The 12723-nt window shown below is 44.3% G+C and overlaps 1 protein-coding gene and 1 long non-coding RNA gene across 2 annotated transcripts; one reads left to right on the top strand and one right to left on the bottom strand.

Annotated features, from left to right (window-relative positions):
• Positions 1-228: 228 nt before the first annotated feature.
• LOC135643293 (uncharacterized) lies at positions 229-4603 on the bottom strand. The gene is made up of 2 exons (XM_065160081.1): positions 4447-4603; positions 229-2944 (listed from the first exon to the last, which is right to left on the bottom strand). Exon 2 carries the CDS (start codon positions 2605-2607, stop codon positions 631-633), a length of 1977 nt encoding a protein of 658 aa, XP_065016153.1. The 5' UTR covers positions 2608-2944; positions 4447-4603; the 3' UTR covers positions 229-630.
• Positions 4604-8056: 3453 nt separating this feature from the next.
• Positions 8057-9122, top strand: LOC135642028 (uncharacterized). The gene is made up of 2 exons (XR_010497855.1): positions 8057-8589; positions 8698-9122. It is a non-coding gene; the product is annotated as an uncharacterized LOC135642028 (long non-coding RNA).
• Positions 9123-12723: the final 3601 nt, after the last annotated feature.

Genomic DNA, 12723 nt, shown 5'->3' with positions numbered 1-12723 from the left:
ATTCAACAGTACTGGTGACCATTTCATTTGGGACTTCATGTCATACAGACAGAATCTATCTGTACTGACAACTTTTAGATCACAAATCTAAACTCTAAACTAATGGAGATGTGATTGAGATAGAGACTCAGCCAACAAAAGGTCAGGAAGGAAACAACACAGCAATTCACAATCTGCTAAAACCAAAAGGTGGATGCAATAAATCAGGAGCATCATTCAAGAAACAAATTGCGAAGGTGAATCCTCTTTCTTTGACTTTTCTTCCCTTGACATGAACTGATCACAATGTGCCAAAGAAACACCCCAATGAAAGACCACATACAACACAAGTGACACTAAACTTCCTGGAAGCACCTAATACAGCAATTATTGATAAGAACTGGTGCCTGCAAGTCTGGAGGAATGGAATCTTACAAAGCCATACAACAGCTAGACACAGATCCTTAATTCTTCCACACTCCAATTCTTTTAACACCGTGTGGAGCGAGTACAACCCAACCAGACAAGATTATAGAGTTTTTGAGACAGACTCAGAGAACCAACCAATAATATAGACAACTTGTTCTACACCACATCCCTCTTCCCGATTAGGCAACTGCGTTTTGAGGGTACCGTGCGTCTAAATGAAGGTCATACCTTCCCACCGCCAATAGCATTCTTCACGTTACCTGCAAGCAAAGACATCAACCCACCGCCGTGCACTCTGCCCTCGGGGATCACCAGCCCAAAGCTCTTGTCCTGGCTCTCTCCTTCCTCTCTGCCCCCACCAATCAGCCCAAAGGCATAAGAGGAAGACTGCATAGAGAGGGGAACCAGCACCTGGGGAGGTATAAGATGCTGCTCACTCCCCATGCTGTCCAAGGACTCGATGCAGTCAGACAAGGAGCTCACTCCTGATGAAGAGAGCTCGTTATCTTTTCTGTTCCCTGGTGCTGTAGAAGTTGAGACAATTCCTCGGAAAAGATCTGACCCTATCATGCTCCCAACGTTCCCAACCTCGTGCTCCCTTGGGGAGACCATCAAGCTCCCATGGGCTGCACACAAACCACTCTTTCCCCTCGCAAACTTCTCGCACCCCATAGCCCATGTGCAGCGTTTCCCTCCACCATGAGCTTTGCAGAAGTCCGTGCTTCCCTGAGCACTCTTTCCACATCCCTCAGACGTGCACCGCTTACCACCACCATGCTTCACGCAGCAATCAGTACGACCACGAGCACTCTTGGTACATCCAGGCATGGCACAACGCTTCCCCCCTCCATGAGCTACACAAAAATTAGTACCACCATGAACACTCTTTGGGCACACCCCACCGCCCTCAAAGAGGCACCGCTTGCCTCCGCCATGTCCTTTGCACAAAGGAGTACTTCCTTCAGCCCCTTTATTGCATCCTTCAAAGATGCACCGCTTGCCACCACCATGGGCTTTACAGTACATGGTACTCCCTTGTGCACCTTTGCCGCATCCCTGATACTGGCACCGCCTGCCCCCACCATGGGAGATGCAGCGCCCTGCTTGGCCCTCAGCACTCTTTGTGCAGCCTTCCACTGTGCACCTCTTACCCCCACCATGCCTAATACACAGCCCAGATTTGCCACGCGCTGCTTTGGAGCACCCAGGATGACCACACCGACGACCACCACCATGAGCAATGCAAAAGTCTGTCTTTCCCTCTGCACTCTTAGTACACCCAAGCTGCTGGCAGCGTCTCCCTCCTCCATGGGCTTTGCAGTATGCTGCTCGGCTCTCGGCACCTTTATTGCAGCCAGGCTTCTGGCACCTCTGCCCACCTCCATGAGCAATGCAGAGTCCAGATGACCCCCTTGCACCTTTTGAGCAGCCATTAAACCTGCATTTCTTCGATTGATGGTGATTGGCCCTCTGGTCAGCTGGACTGCCAGTGACTAATGGATCAGTCGTTCCACCCACTGAACCATCCGTTGCTGCAGAGGTCTCAGGACTGAACTGAAACTGATGATTAAGAACATGGTAATGATGACGATGATGGTGGTGGATAGTTCCATCACTTGCAACGTCTAACAGTTTCCCAGCTTCAGTTGGGGTTTTGAAACCACTGACATTCTCCAGTCTTGGAGCAAAAAGAAGAGTCGGCATATAGCCACCTGATTTCCTCTTGGCAGAAGTTGAACCCTCGTCAACAATGGGAACATGCATCCTTTTCTCAGTTGAAGGTGATTCAGTCTGACTATTCTGTATGACAGCTGGGACTGTGTTTGAACTCCCCCTTGACAGTCCAAGTTCTAACATCCCAAAATCAGCTCCAGAAACACTCCAGCTAAATGAAGTGGCAGATTCTTTCGGTTTAGTAAGCATGGTTGGGTTGTAATCAGCAGAATAGAAGTTTGGAGTTGGACCCAGTCCAAGGACAAGGCGGCAGCCATCATCATGAGTACGGAGATCAGAATTGTTCTGAAGATTCACAGGCCTTCCAGATTCACATAATTCATAGCCTAGGCTGTCCATGCGTAACGTTGTGTCGCTCAAGTTGTTGGTCTGGCCATAAGTTGAAACCTGACCAGCATGTGTAACCGAAGTGCTGTCCAAATGTTCTCTTTGATACATCAAGAGATCAGTCATGTCAAGATTCATACTCTCTGACAAGGTGCACAGGAAATGGATGTGAATGAATTAGGAAGAAGTTTGCAGGCAGAGGATATCAGTTCAGTCTTCTTGAAGGAGCCTTATAAGAGATTCTATATAGATAAAATGGAAATAAGCATGGAATCTTAATTCATGACTACCACCACTGACAAAGCCAGACGTATCAGCACGATCCATTTTTTCTGGGGAGACAATTTAGAAGAATATGTAATCAAATAGTTACTGGATTTAAAGATTTGACGATGTTCAGTGGATAAAATCAAATAAAAAATGACTTTCACTGGCTGCCTACTGGAGGTTGCAATATCTTCAAACCTTATTTAACCTGCAACAAAAAGAGACAGATCCAGAAAAGCATTCTCAAAAAGAATATATTGCTAGTTTTCAGCAATTAGCTAACTCTATTAGTTTGTAATAATATAAACCAAAGTCAAACTAACAAGCATGCATGACATAGCAAAGCATTAAAAAGCATGCCACCTAATATGAGGTATGCAACCAACGCAGTCAACAATTCAGATATCTCTTCAAGAAATTTGAGAAGCTTCGTAAAGAAAAACATGGTGAGGAAGATGTGTACATGGTCAAACATCACTGTCACGTCCAGTTTTGCAAGATCAGATTATTTGACTATGCAATTCAGATGACAAAGGAAAAAATATTATGCAAATAAAAAACAAGACTTCGGCCATAGATCAATTCTCATGAATTCACGGATGCTAATCCTGATTAAATAATACGTTCTAGGAGTCTTATATAACCCACCAAGCAACTGCAAAGTACTAATTCAAAGGCTATACCCGACACCATCGGTTGTGCACCATCTCACTTTATATGTTCTCAACACAAACCAAATAGACTCCAAATCCAGATGACAAGTAATCTCACAAATCAAAAAACCCTTACAAATGTATTTATCAATCCGTAAATACAGGTAATTATTCCATGGGAAAGTGGATGTAGCTAAAGTTACTAATTCAAACTAATCTGCCTAAAAGTGAAATGATGCTTTGTCATATAGATCAAATTACACCTAAAGATATGGCTCCACAATAAGCACGCGTCTCATGTAAGTACTTCGAACTCTAAAATCCTACTTAAGCTAAATGTAAAGGTAGAGAGACCAGAATCAAATTACAAAAAGACACGACCATGGGCAAACATCAGATGTTACCTTTTAGAGGACAACATCACTAAGACAAACGCATTTGTATTTTTCAAAAAGAGTGATCAAGAAGTGGTCTTGTTCTAAGTTTAAGAGCTAAAACTTCAAATTATAGAGAACATATTCCAGAAACAGGATCTGGAACATCTTGAGAGTCACGAGAGGCCACGTCTCACATCTCTCAAGATCTACACGTTCACAGATCCACCTCTGTTAGGAGAAGCCAGGACTAGCTTCAACATGTACTTTATAACACCAAGCCCGAAGCCTTCAACCATAAACCCGCTCATAATATAAACAAGAAGGACGGCAAAAGCCTACCTTGCTTGAAAGAAACCAAAATTCTCGGCACACCCAGAAGGACTAGATCTACAAAAACAAATTAAAGAAAGATCCGGAATTCGACCTTCCGAACGAGAAACCAACGGTCGAAAAGCAGAAATCAGTCACCCAGACACCAAACACTTAAAATTATAGAACAAAACGCCACACACAAGAAAACGGAGAAAACAACTCAGAGACGCCACCTAGAACAAAATCCGGCCTCAAGTCACAAGCTTTCGTCAACCACACAAGAAACTCAAGAAGAAAAAGGGCAAGAACCCACCAAGACTTGGTAATCAAACACAGAGGAACAAGAAAAAGGCGAAGAGCACACATACCAGACCATAAGGAGATCCAAACGCTTGAGGGCAAATTGAGATGGGGCTACGGGCAAGACGCAAACTCACGTTCGAGTGGGAGCGGAAAGGAGATTGCTTTTGGAGGAGTAGGCGCGAGCGAGAGAGATAGGGAGGCGATACCGTGGTGGTTATTATTACTATGTATTATATTTAGGGTTCGGGCGGACTCGACGGCGGGCGCGGAAGCCGCGCAAACGCCGTTATCTTCGTGTGGACCGAGACGCGACGCGCCGTTTGGTCGGGGCGGCGGCTCGGGTGCTTGCGGGCCCCATCAAAAAGAGTCCCGACGTGGACGTCCTTTTCTCTCTTTTTTTTTTCTTCCGAATAATAATAATAATAATTAAAATAAAAGAGAGTAACTTTTGGAAGACAACGATAGCTGTCGACCAATGATTGGCCAGTAGTAATTGCACATAAATGTAGACATACGTACACGCCATTTCGGGTGACGGAGAAGGAGGCTGTGAAGGATCCAGCAATCCGAGCCACGGAGCAGTAGAGACGAGCATTCCAAGCCGATTGGCCCCCAGATGTTATGCGACCGAGTTGATATTTGTTCGGGAAGGAAGGGGTCGCTGTTGCGACCTTTTTCCTGGAAAGAGACGGCGACTCGACCTCCGATGGCGATGGCAGCAAAAGACAAGCCCCCCTTCGGGCCACCCCACCCCTGCTTGGACCATGCGTCGTCCGACCCTGCAACCCACCTCCTTAATGGCCGTCGAGTGAAGCCAAATCCATCACTGTGAGAGACGAGCGTTCTGATGCCAGGTGAAGGACCACCCGGGGTCCGTACCAGAAGCCATGGCCCTTGACTTGCTTGGGTAGGTGGCTCGGCTTCCGGCGGCGTCGCCAACGGCGTCTCCTTTCTTCCCGTCGCCCGCGCGCTGCGTCCGACCACGTGTCCGTAGTTGACTCGAGGTTCCATCCACGTGTCGATGCCTAAGTCGGCTCCATTCCCCGGATCGCCGCTCCTTCGGCGGGCGACGCGTAGCGAGGACGCGTTTCGCGCTCCCGTTGGCCTCCGACTTCACGCGCGTGCGAGACTAGATCGCCCGTTGGTTTGGTCCGCGCGGAGGCAACGACGGTGGATCCGACCCGCCGCGTATAACGTTTCACACTATTCCCACACAGCTTACCCGCCCGCTTACCTGACATGCCATTGGTACGAATAGCGGCCCCCGGCTTTCTCTGCATTGGAGAGAAGGCTGCAGAAGAGGACAAAGCTGAACGCTAATAAACAATGCACATAACCAAGCTTGAAGCCCATAATTAGAGGCTACATAACCTCGTGGAAATAAACAATGAGAGGCACCAAATGCAAGGAATTAAATACTGGAGAGAGGGGGCCATCATGTCCTCTTCATCCATAGCAGGGGAACTGTTTGCCTTAGTTCTTCCAGCCAATGGAGATCTTGGGAGTATTATAAAGGCCAGGGTGGATCACAGTTATTAGGGTGATTACAGGCTAAGAGTTTGCTAAGCAGCAGGCAATGACACAACAAAGACAGGTAGCAATGGTCTTCTTAATCATCATTTGGTATCTAACTCGGAACACTGTCCTCCCCTTTTCCTTCTCCTTTTAGTAAGGGTGCAAACTCTCACTGTGCCTTTCCCTTTTACAGAGACAAAGGGCATGCTTTTCTCTGGTGCAACTCAGAACACATAATATGTAAAGGAAAGGACCTCTTGATCCTGAATTCTCCTTCAGAAAAGGAACTTTTCTTGCAAATCCATCCTGGTGTAGTTCTCTGTACATGGATTCCCACGCAAGTTGAAGTAAGACATATACTCCAGTGAAACAAGTGAATCATTGCATGGGGATTTTCTGATGTGTTCCCCTCGTTCTACGAACCCACACAACCTGATTACTAAACCTTTGTGAGTGATCGAGAAGACAGGTTCCAAGCAATGTTTGACGATGAAGCGGAGATGAACACTTGGCAGGGATGAAGAGGGCAGCTGTTGATCCACATTTCCGAACTCTCATTTCTTTCTTTCATTATGAGGGGATTTAGAGAACCGGATTCTGTGATGCGCTTTGTCGACCACTTGGAGAACAATTGACTACTAAAAGCAGCAGCAAATAGAGCAGCACCCAACAGCGGATGTCGGTCACCATTAACCCGGAGATCTTAAAATACTCGGTAGGATTCCAAGCCTTCGTTTGTTCTTTACCACCCTACATGTGGCAGTGGTAACAACATCAAGTTAAATTCCGGTCTCAGAGCCATGTTATTCCCACATTGAATGATTGAAACCAATACAAAAGGCTGATGGCGACTTGTGAGACGTTCTTGGCTTCAAGCGCAGCAGCTTTCTGTAGACTTCTGTGTACGAGTTGTTGGTTGGTCCCTGTTGTCGAGCCGGTCTATGGTGATTTCAGCGCGGGTAGGGAAGATTTCTGATTGAGGGTGGTGGTGGTGGTGGTGGTGGTATGATCAAAAGAGAAAGGAGGAAGGACAGTAAACGATGGAGTGACGAATTCCCATGAACGAAGCATTACGTAAGGATAACATTGCCGAAATGTTCCAACAATTCCAGATCTGCAACGAGGGTTACAACCATCTGATGAAGAAGATAACGTGACATCAGCATCTTGCTGCAGAAAATGTAACGGAGGGGACATCAACTCCGTATATGTACACCCATACATATACACCATGCACAAATCTACGTACAAAATACGTCTATGTACTCCACTTCCACACTGTACTGCATGGCCTACACATGCATGCAGCTCATGCGATGTGCGTTGTACAGCAGCCGGAAAAGCCTCCTCCTCCACCTCCACCTCCACCTGCTCCCTCCTGACACCTGCATGAGTAGAAGCAAGCGAAACGAGACCACGAGAGAAGATGCATGGTGAGTCTCCCGTCCTCCCTACACGGTGCACTCAAGAGCGGTGCCGATGGTGTAGGTGCCGCCGCCGTGTCTCGAAACCAACTCTCTAAGGAGTACAAGGGAATACCAGAAGACATCTCTGTCGATCTTTGCACGCTTGGCGTGTGCAGTAGCGTCTCCCCGGAAGGCCATGCATGGCTAGCACGTGGGGAGGAAACGCCTCCACAAACGTGTGTGCTTATAATGCTTGGACGTAGATACGTGCATGCAGTGTATTCAATAGCCTGTGTTCTCCAAAAGCAAACACTAACCCTCTTGGAAGATCCATTTGTCTAAGCCAAGGCATATTTGTGTGTGTGTGTGTGTGTGTGTGTGTGTGAGAGAGAGAGAGAGAGAGAGAGATTTCTCCTCCCCTAACCCAAGTAAACTTCTTGTGATAGAGACCGAAGTATTCTCCTGCCTCACTATATTCTCATTCCAAGGGACAACTATACCAAAGAGATCGCGTTAGGTGTGCTTGCCGAGGTGTTCGTGTTGTGTAGTGCTTGTTTCCTTCGACCTCATGGCATTTCTTCCACAGATTAGGTGACCTTCACCTGTCATACCTATTCACTAAGCTCAACTCAAATTTACTCATACACCCCTAACACATTCAAACTACGTCTAGTATATATAAACCTTCCTGGATTCAACACAGAGAAATACATTCATGAGAACAGGAAGTGAACGACATCGCTTGGGTGTGCATTCATATGTTTCCACTGGTTTGTGCAGGGATTGGAACACTCGCCTGACTGCGAGTAATCCATCACCATGTCCACGCAAAGGTTGACTGGATGTCAGCTATTACATATGTATGTGAGTGTGAATTGGATGGACGAATGCTGTTGACTCTTATATTCTATTCACGTACATATATGTATATGTCTGCAAATGACAAAGACATGCAAGGGAAAGCACAGGGTACATAGGTCATTGAACATGGTCCCGGTACATGGTTGTAGTAGGTTATAGCGCGGCGTTGAAAGACCACATCCGAGGCAGAGACGCATAAAGGAAGAAGATAAGGGTTTTCATGAGAGAGAGAAAGGAAGGCAAGAGAGATCCAGCATGTCCGAAGGATCTCCTGCGACAGTATCCTTTAGCTTTGGCAATCATCCCTGCTCTTTGTTGCTCTACATCGTGGGAGCCTGTGCTCGCTGCCTGGGCTGCTCAGTTTCCTACGGTGGTGGTGCTCAGGATCCTTCCACGGGAGATCAAGCTAATGACATGGACCCCACTGTAATCTCTCTCTCTCTCTCTGTGACTCGCTGTAGTTCGTGTTGACTTTGTCTGTTCTTCATGTGATCAGCTGTGTCTTAGTGATGTATTATCTGAGATCTAACGCAGGCAGATGGATCTGGGGTCGAGACCAAGGCAGCGAGGAGGCCCAGGAGGCCACCACCGAGCGAAGGGCGAGGAGGTCAGATCAACTGAGCGAGCACATGTTACCCTCCTTTGGCATCAGTGCATGAAGGAATAGTTCAGAGTTGGTCGCAGTAAATTACTATGCAGCTATCAACGTTCTCTCAGTCCAAACACTTAATACTTCTGTAGATCTCTCTCCAAGTTCTTGTTATGTGCCTATTTGTCTGTGAGTTGATACTGTCCGAGTTCTTCTTTTCATTACTTCTAAACCACCATGTCATCAAGCCGAGCTCGAGATATACAAGAAGGAATGTTCAGTTCTCCTTTCCTTAGGTAGTTTCTGCGTACTTGTTTCATGTTCCATTCGATCTGTAGAAAGGGTCACACCAAAGCTTTCTCTGCGCCTACATGAACTCCTTTATCTCGTGCTTTTCACCTGTGTTTGACATGCAAAGATCCATTAGGTTCTACAGGGCTCTCTCGATGATCCAACTCTTCTCCTTGTACTGTAAAGAGAGAGGTATATATAAGACACACCTCACACCTGCTTCATTCAAGGCAACATTTGGTTTCAACTCCGTGCAGATAAACTGTCATGCAGCAGAAAATTTACTGAGATTTTCTCTTCATTTCCTGGTCCAGTAGGTGGTGGCATTGATGAAAAGAAAGGTCGTGATTTGTGTCAACATGCAATGTGTTCATGGGTCCCGAGAATCTTCGTAGCATTAGACGACAAGTCACAGCTCCAAAAATGGTCTCGATTCTAACACTATAAGGGTGCTAATTATGTCTTTGCAATACTCTTAAGAAACAATATATGTTGATTGGAAGGTAAAAGCAAAAACATCAGCTTGATTGCTGCGTATGATATATCATATAATTGAAATTGTTTAGCCATTTCATCAATCAGTCCAAGAACAAGTAGTTTCGATGAGTCAACCTAGCAACTTACTGGTCAATGACAAGTGTCTAGCATTACAATGGTTCTATATATCTTTTTTTTGTATATTATTTATTGGATTGTTGAGCATATGGCAGAGATTTGCAGCTTTCATGTTGAAAAGTAGTAAGGAAGGACCTCTTGAGAGCGATATTGCCATGAGCCTTTCTTGATGATTATGAATCACCTAACATGTTTTCTTTTTCTATCACATTTCACATCATCTTTTTGGATCATATGACCATCTGCCTCTGAATGTATATATAAAATTAACCTTAGTTAGAATTTTCTATCATGGTTTGATGCATGAACTTTCTTCTGCTACTTTCAATTAAATTTTCCTGGACACTTACAAAGTTTAAGACCAATGCAATCTTAACTTGAAGTCACGTCATCATCATAGATACATCTGACTATACCATTAGGTGGTCATCAAGGTATAATGATCTTGTTGGGTCCAGCCCTTGGACAAATTGGGTCTATTGAGCCCAAATCACTAATTAAGGTGAAGTAAGACAAATTAGGATATGCAGGGAAAAGAAAAACGCAGAGCAGCGTGCAGCGTGCAGGGTACGTGCACAGTGAACAGCGACGGCGTGTAGAGAGAAAAGTGGAGAAAGAAATAGAGAGAGAAAGTAAGGTTTCTGAGTTTTTCTGCTTGACGATCGGTGGCCAAACGTTGTCAATTTCGGCCCAAATTTTATGTGGAGAATCCTTGCAGCAAACTCTACAATCCTAACGGTGTTGATCTGCAGTTTACCCTCTCTAAGGTACTTTCCTGCGATATCCACTCTGTGAGACCTAGAATTCTCTTTGGAGGAGCTCCACCTATGTGATGAAGATATGGTATTCTTGAGCCGAGATCTATGTTCTTGATGTTATTCTGATCCTCTAGTTATTCTAGAGAAGACCTACTATAAACCTGTTATCATCATTATTGATAGTGGAAGTTTGAGGTGGACTACGGTCCCGTGGTTTTTCCCATATTGGGTTTTCCACGTGAAAAAGATTTGGTCTCACTGTGTGATTGATTTATTGCTCTATTGTTTATGCTGTGCTGATTGATATTAGCATTTGAATATCAAGTTGGTATTTTGATGAGGAACCTATTTTGATACACAAAGAGGGAAAGAATTATTCCGCATTAACAGGTTTCTTCCCAACAAGTGGTATCAGAGCATCAGGTTGTTTGGTGCTAGTTTTCTTGTGTGATTGAAATGGAGCAGTCAGATGGTATGATTAAATTGAACTCATCAAATTATTCCACTTGGAGGCGTCTGATGGAAGATTTGCTCTATTGCAAAGATTTGTACAAGCCTATCAAGGTTAAAGATAAACCTTCTATTATGGACGATGAAGAATGGGAAGTTCAACATAGAAAAGCTATTGCCTATATTAGAAGATAGATGGATATAAACTTGCATGAGCATATTTCAGATGAAACCAGAGCTGATGTTGTTTGGCAAAGGTTAGAAAATCTTTTTGCGAAAAAGACAGTGGGAAATAGAATTTCTCTCCTCAGAAGGCTTGTAAATTTGAAGTATAAAGATGGTGGTAACATTATTGAGCACATAAGCCTATTTCAGAGTCTTGCAAACAAGTTGGTTGCTATGAAAATGAATATAGATGATGAGATGCAGGGATTATTACTTCTCAGCTCTTTACCAGAAAGTTGGGAAACGTATGTGGTGACTATTTGTAACTCCACGCCAGAGGGGACTCTAACCATAGATATGGTTAAAGACAGTTTGCTAAATGAAGATGCAAGAAGGAAAGAACAGGGTGAATCTTCTTCTGGTGCATTTGTTACTGAAAAACAAGAAAGACGTGGAAGAAGTCATAGCAGAAATCCATATGGTTATAGAGGAAGATCCAAGTCTAGAAGAGATATCAAATGTTTTCACTGTAACAGACTAGGTCACATGAAGAAAGAGTGTAGGTTTTGGAAGCGAGAACAAAATGAAATGAAGAAAAATGAAAAAGAGACCAATACAGTTGCTGCTGAAGGTAATATCACTATTGTCTGTGATGAAGGTTGTGTTAGCCTTGTAGCTCAGGACAGTAATTGGGTAATTGACTCTGGTGCTTCATTTCATGTTACTTCTCATGGTGATTTCTTTAGATCTTACACTGCTGGTGATTTTGGTAATGTCAGAATGGGAAACAATGGTACATCTAAGATTGTGGGTATTGGAGATATTTGCTTGGAGACCAGTATTGGGAGCAAATTGATACTCAAAGATGTAAGGCATGTTCCAGATATTCGTCTTAACTTGATATCTACAGGTAGACTTGATGATGAGGGCTTTGCACATTATTTTGGTGAAAGTAAATGGAAACTCACTAAAGGTTCTCTAATTGTGGCAAAAGGAAAGAAGATTAACTCTTTTTATGTCATGGAAGCTAAGCTACACAAAGGAGAGATTAATGCAATTCGAAAAGGTGAAAGTATAGATCTTTGGCATAAGAGGCTTGGACATATCAGCGAGAAGGGACTTCAAACTCTTGCTAGAAAGCAGTTCTTACCAGAGTTGCAAGGTACATCTCTTAAATCTTGTGATCATTGCTTAGTTGGAAAAACACATAGAGTTGCATTTCAGACATATCCATCATCTAGAAGATCTGATGTTATTGATTTAGTTCATACTGATGTTTGTACTATGCAAACTAGAACTCTTGGAGGTGCTCTTTATTTTGTTACTTTTATTGATGACCATTCTAGAAAAGTATGGGCTTTTGCTTTGAAATCTAAAGACCAGGTACTCGATGCTTTCAAGGAGTTTCATGTCAATGTTGAAAGAGAAACTGGCAGAAAGCTAAAGTGTGTTCGATCAGATAATGGTGGCGAGTACAGGGGTCCTTTTGAGAATTATTGCAGGTTCCATGGTATCAGGCTTGAGAAAACAGTTCCTAAAACTCCTCAGCAGAACGGTGTGGCAGAAAGGATGAACAGAACCATTGAAGAAAGGATTAGGTGTATGCTTTCCCACGCCAAGTTACCAAAGTCATTTTGGGGGGAGGCTATGAGAACTACAGTTGACCTGATAAATCTTTCTCCATCAGTTCCT

The sequence above is a fragment of the Musa acuminata genome, chromosome BXJ3-7 (assembly GCF_036884655.1).
Source record: "Musa acuminata AAA Group cultivar baxijiao chromosome BXJ3-7, Cavendish_Baxijiao_AAA, whole genome shotgun sequence".
NCBI classification, from domain to species: Eukaryota; Viridiplantae; Streptophyta; class Magnoliopsida; order Zingiberales; family Musaceae; genus Musa; species Musa acuminata.
Note: the sequence above shows the minus strand (reverse complement) of the source record. Positions and strands in the feature narration are given on the sequence as shown.

Excerpts from the sequence above, each read along its gene's own strand:
- LOC135643293 (XM_065160081.1), bottom strand. The coding sequence starts at position 2,607 with ATGAATCTTGACATGACTGATCTCTTGATGTATCAAAGAGAACATTTG.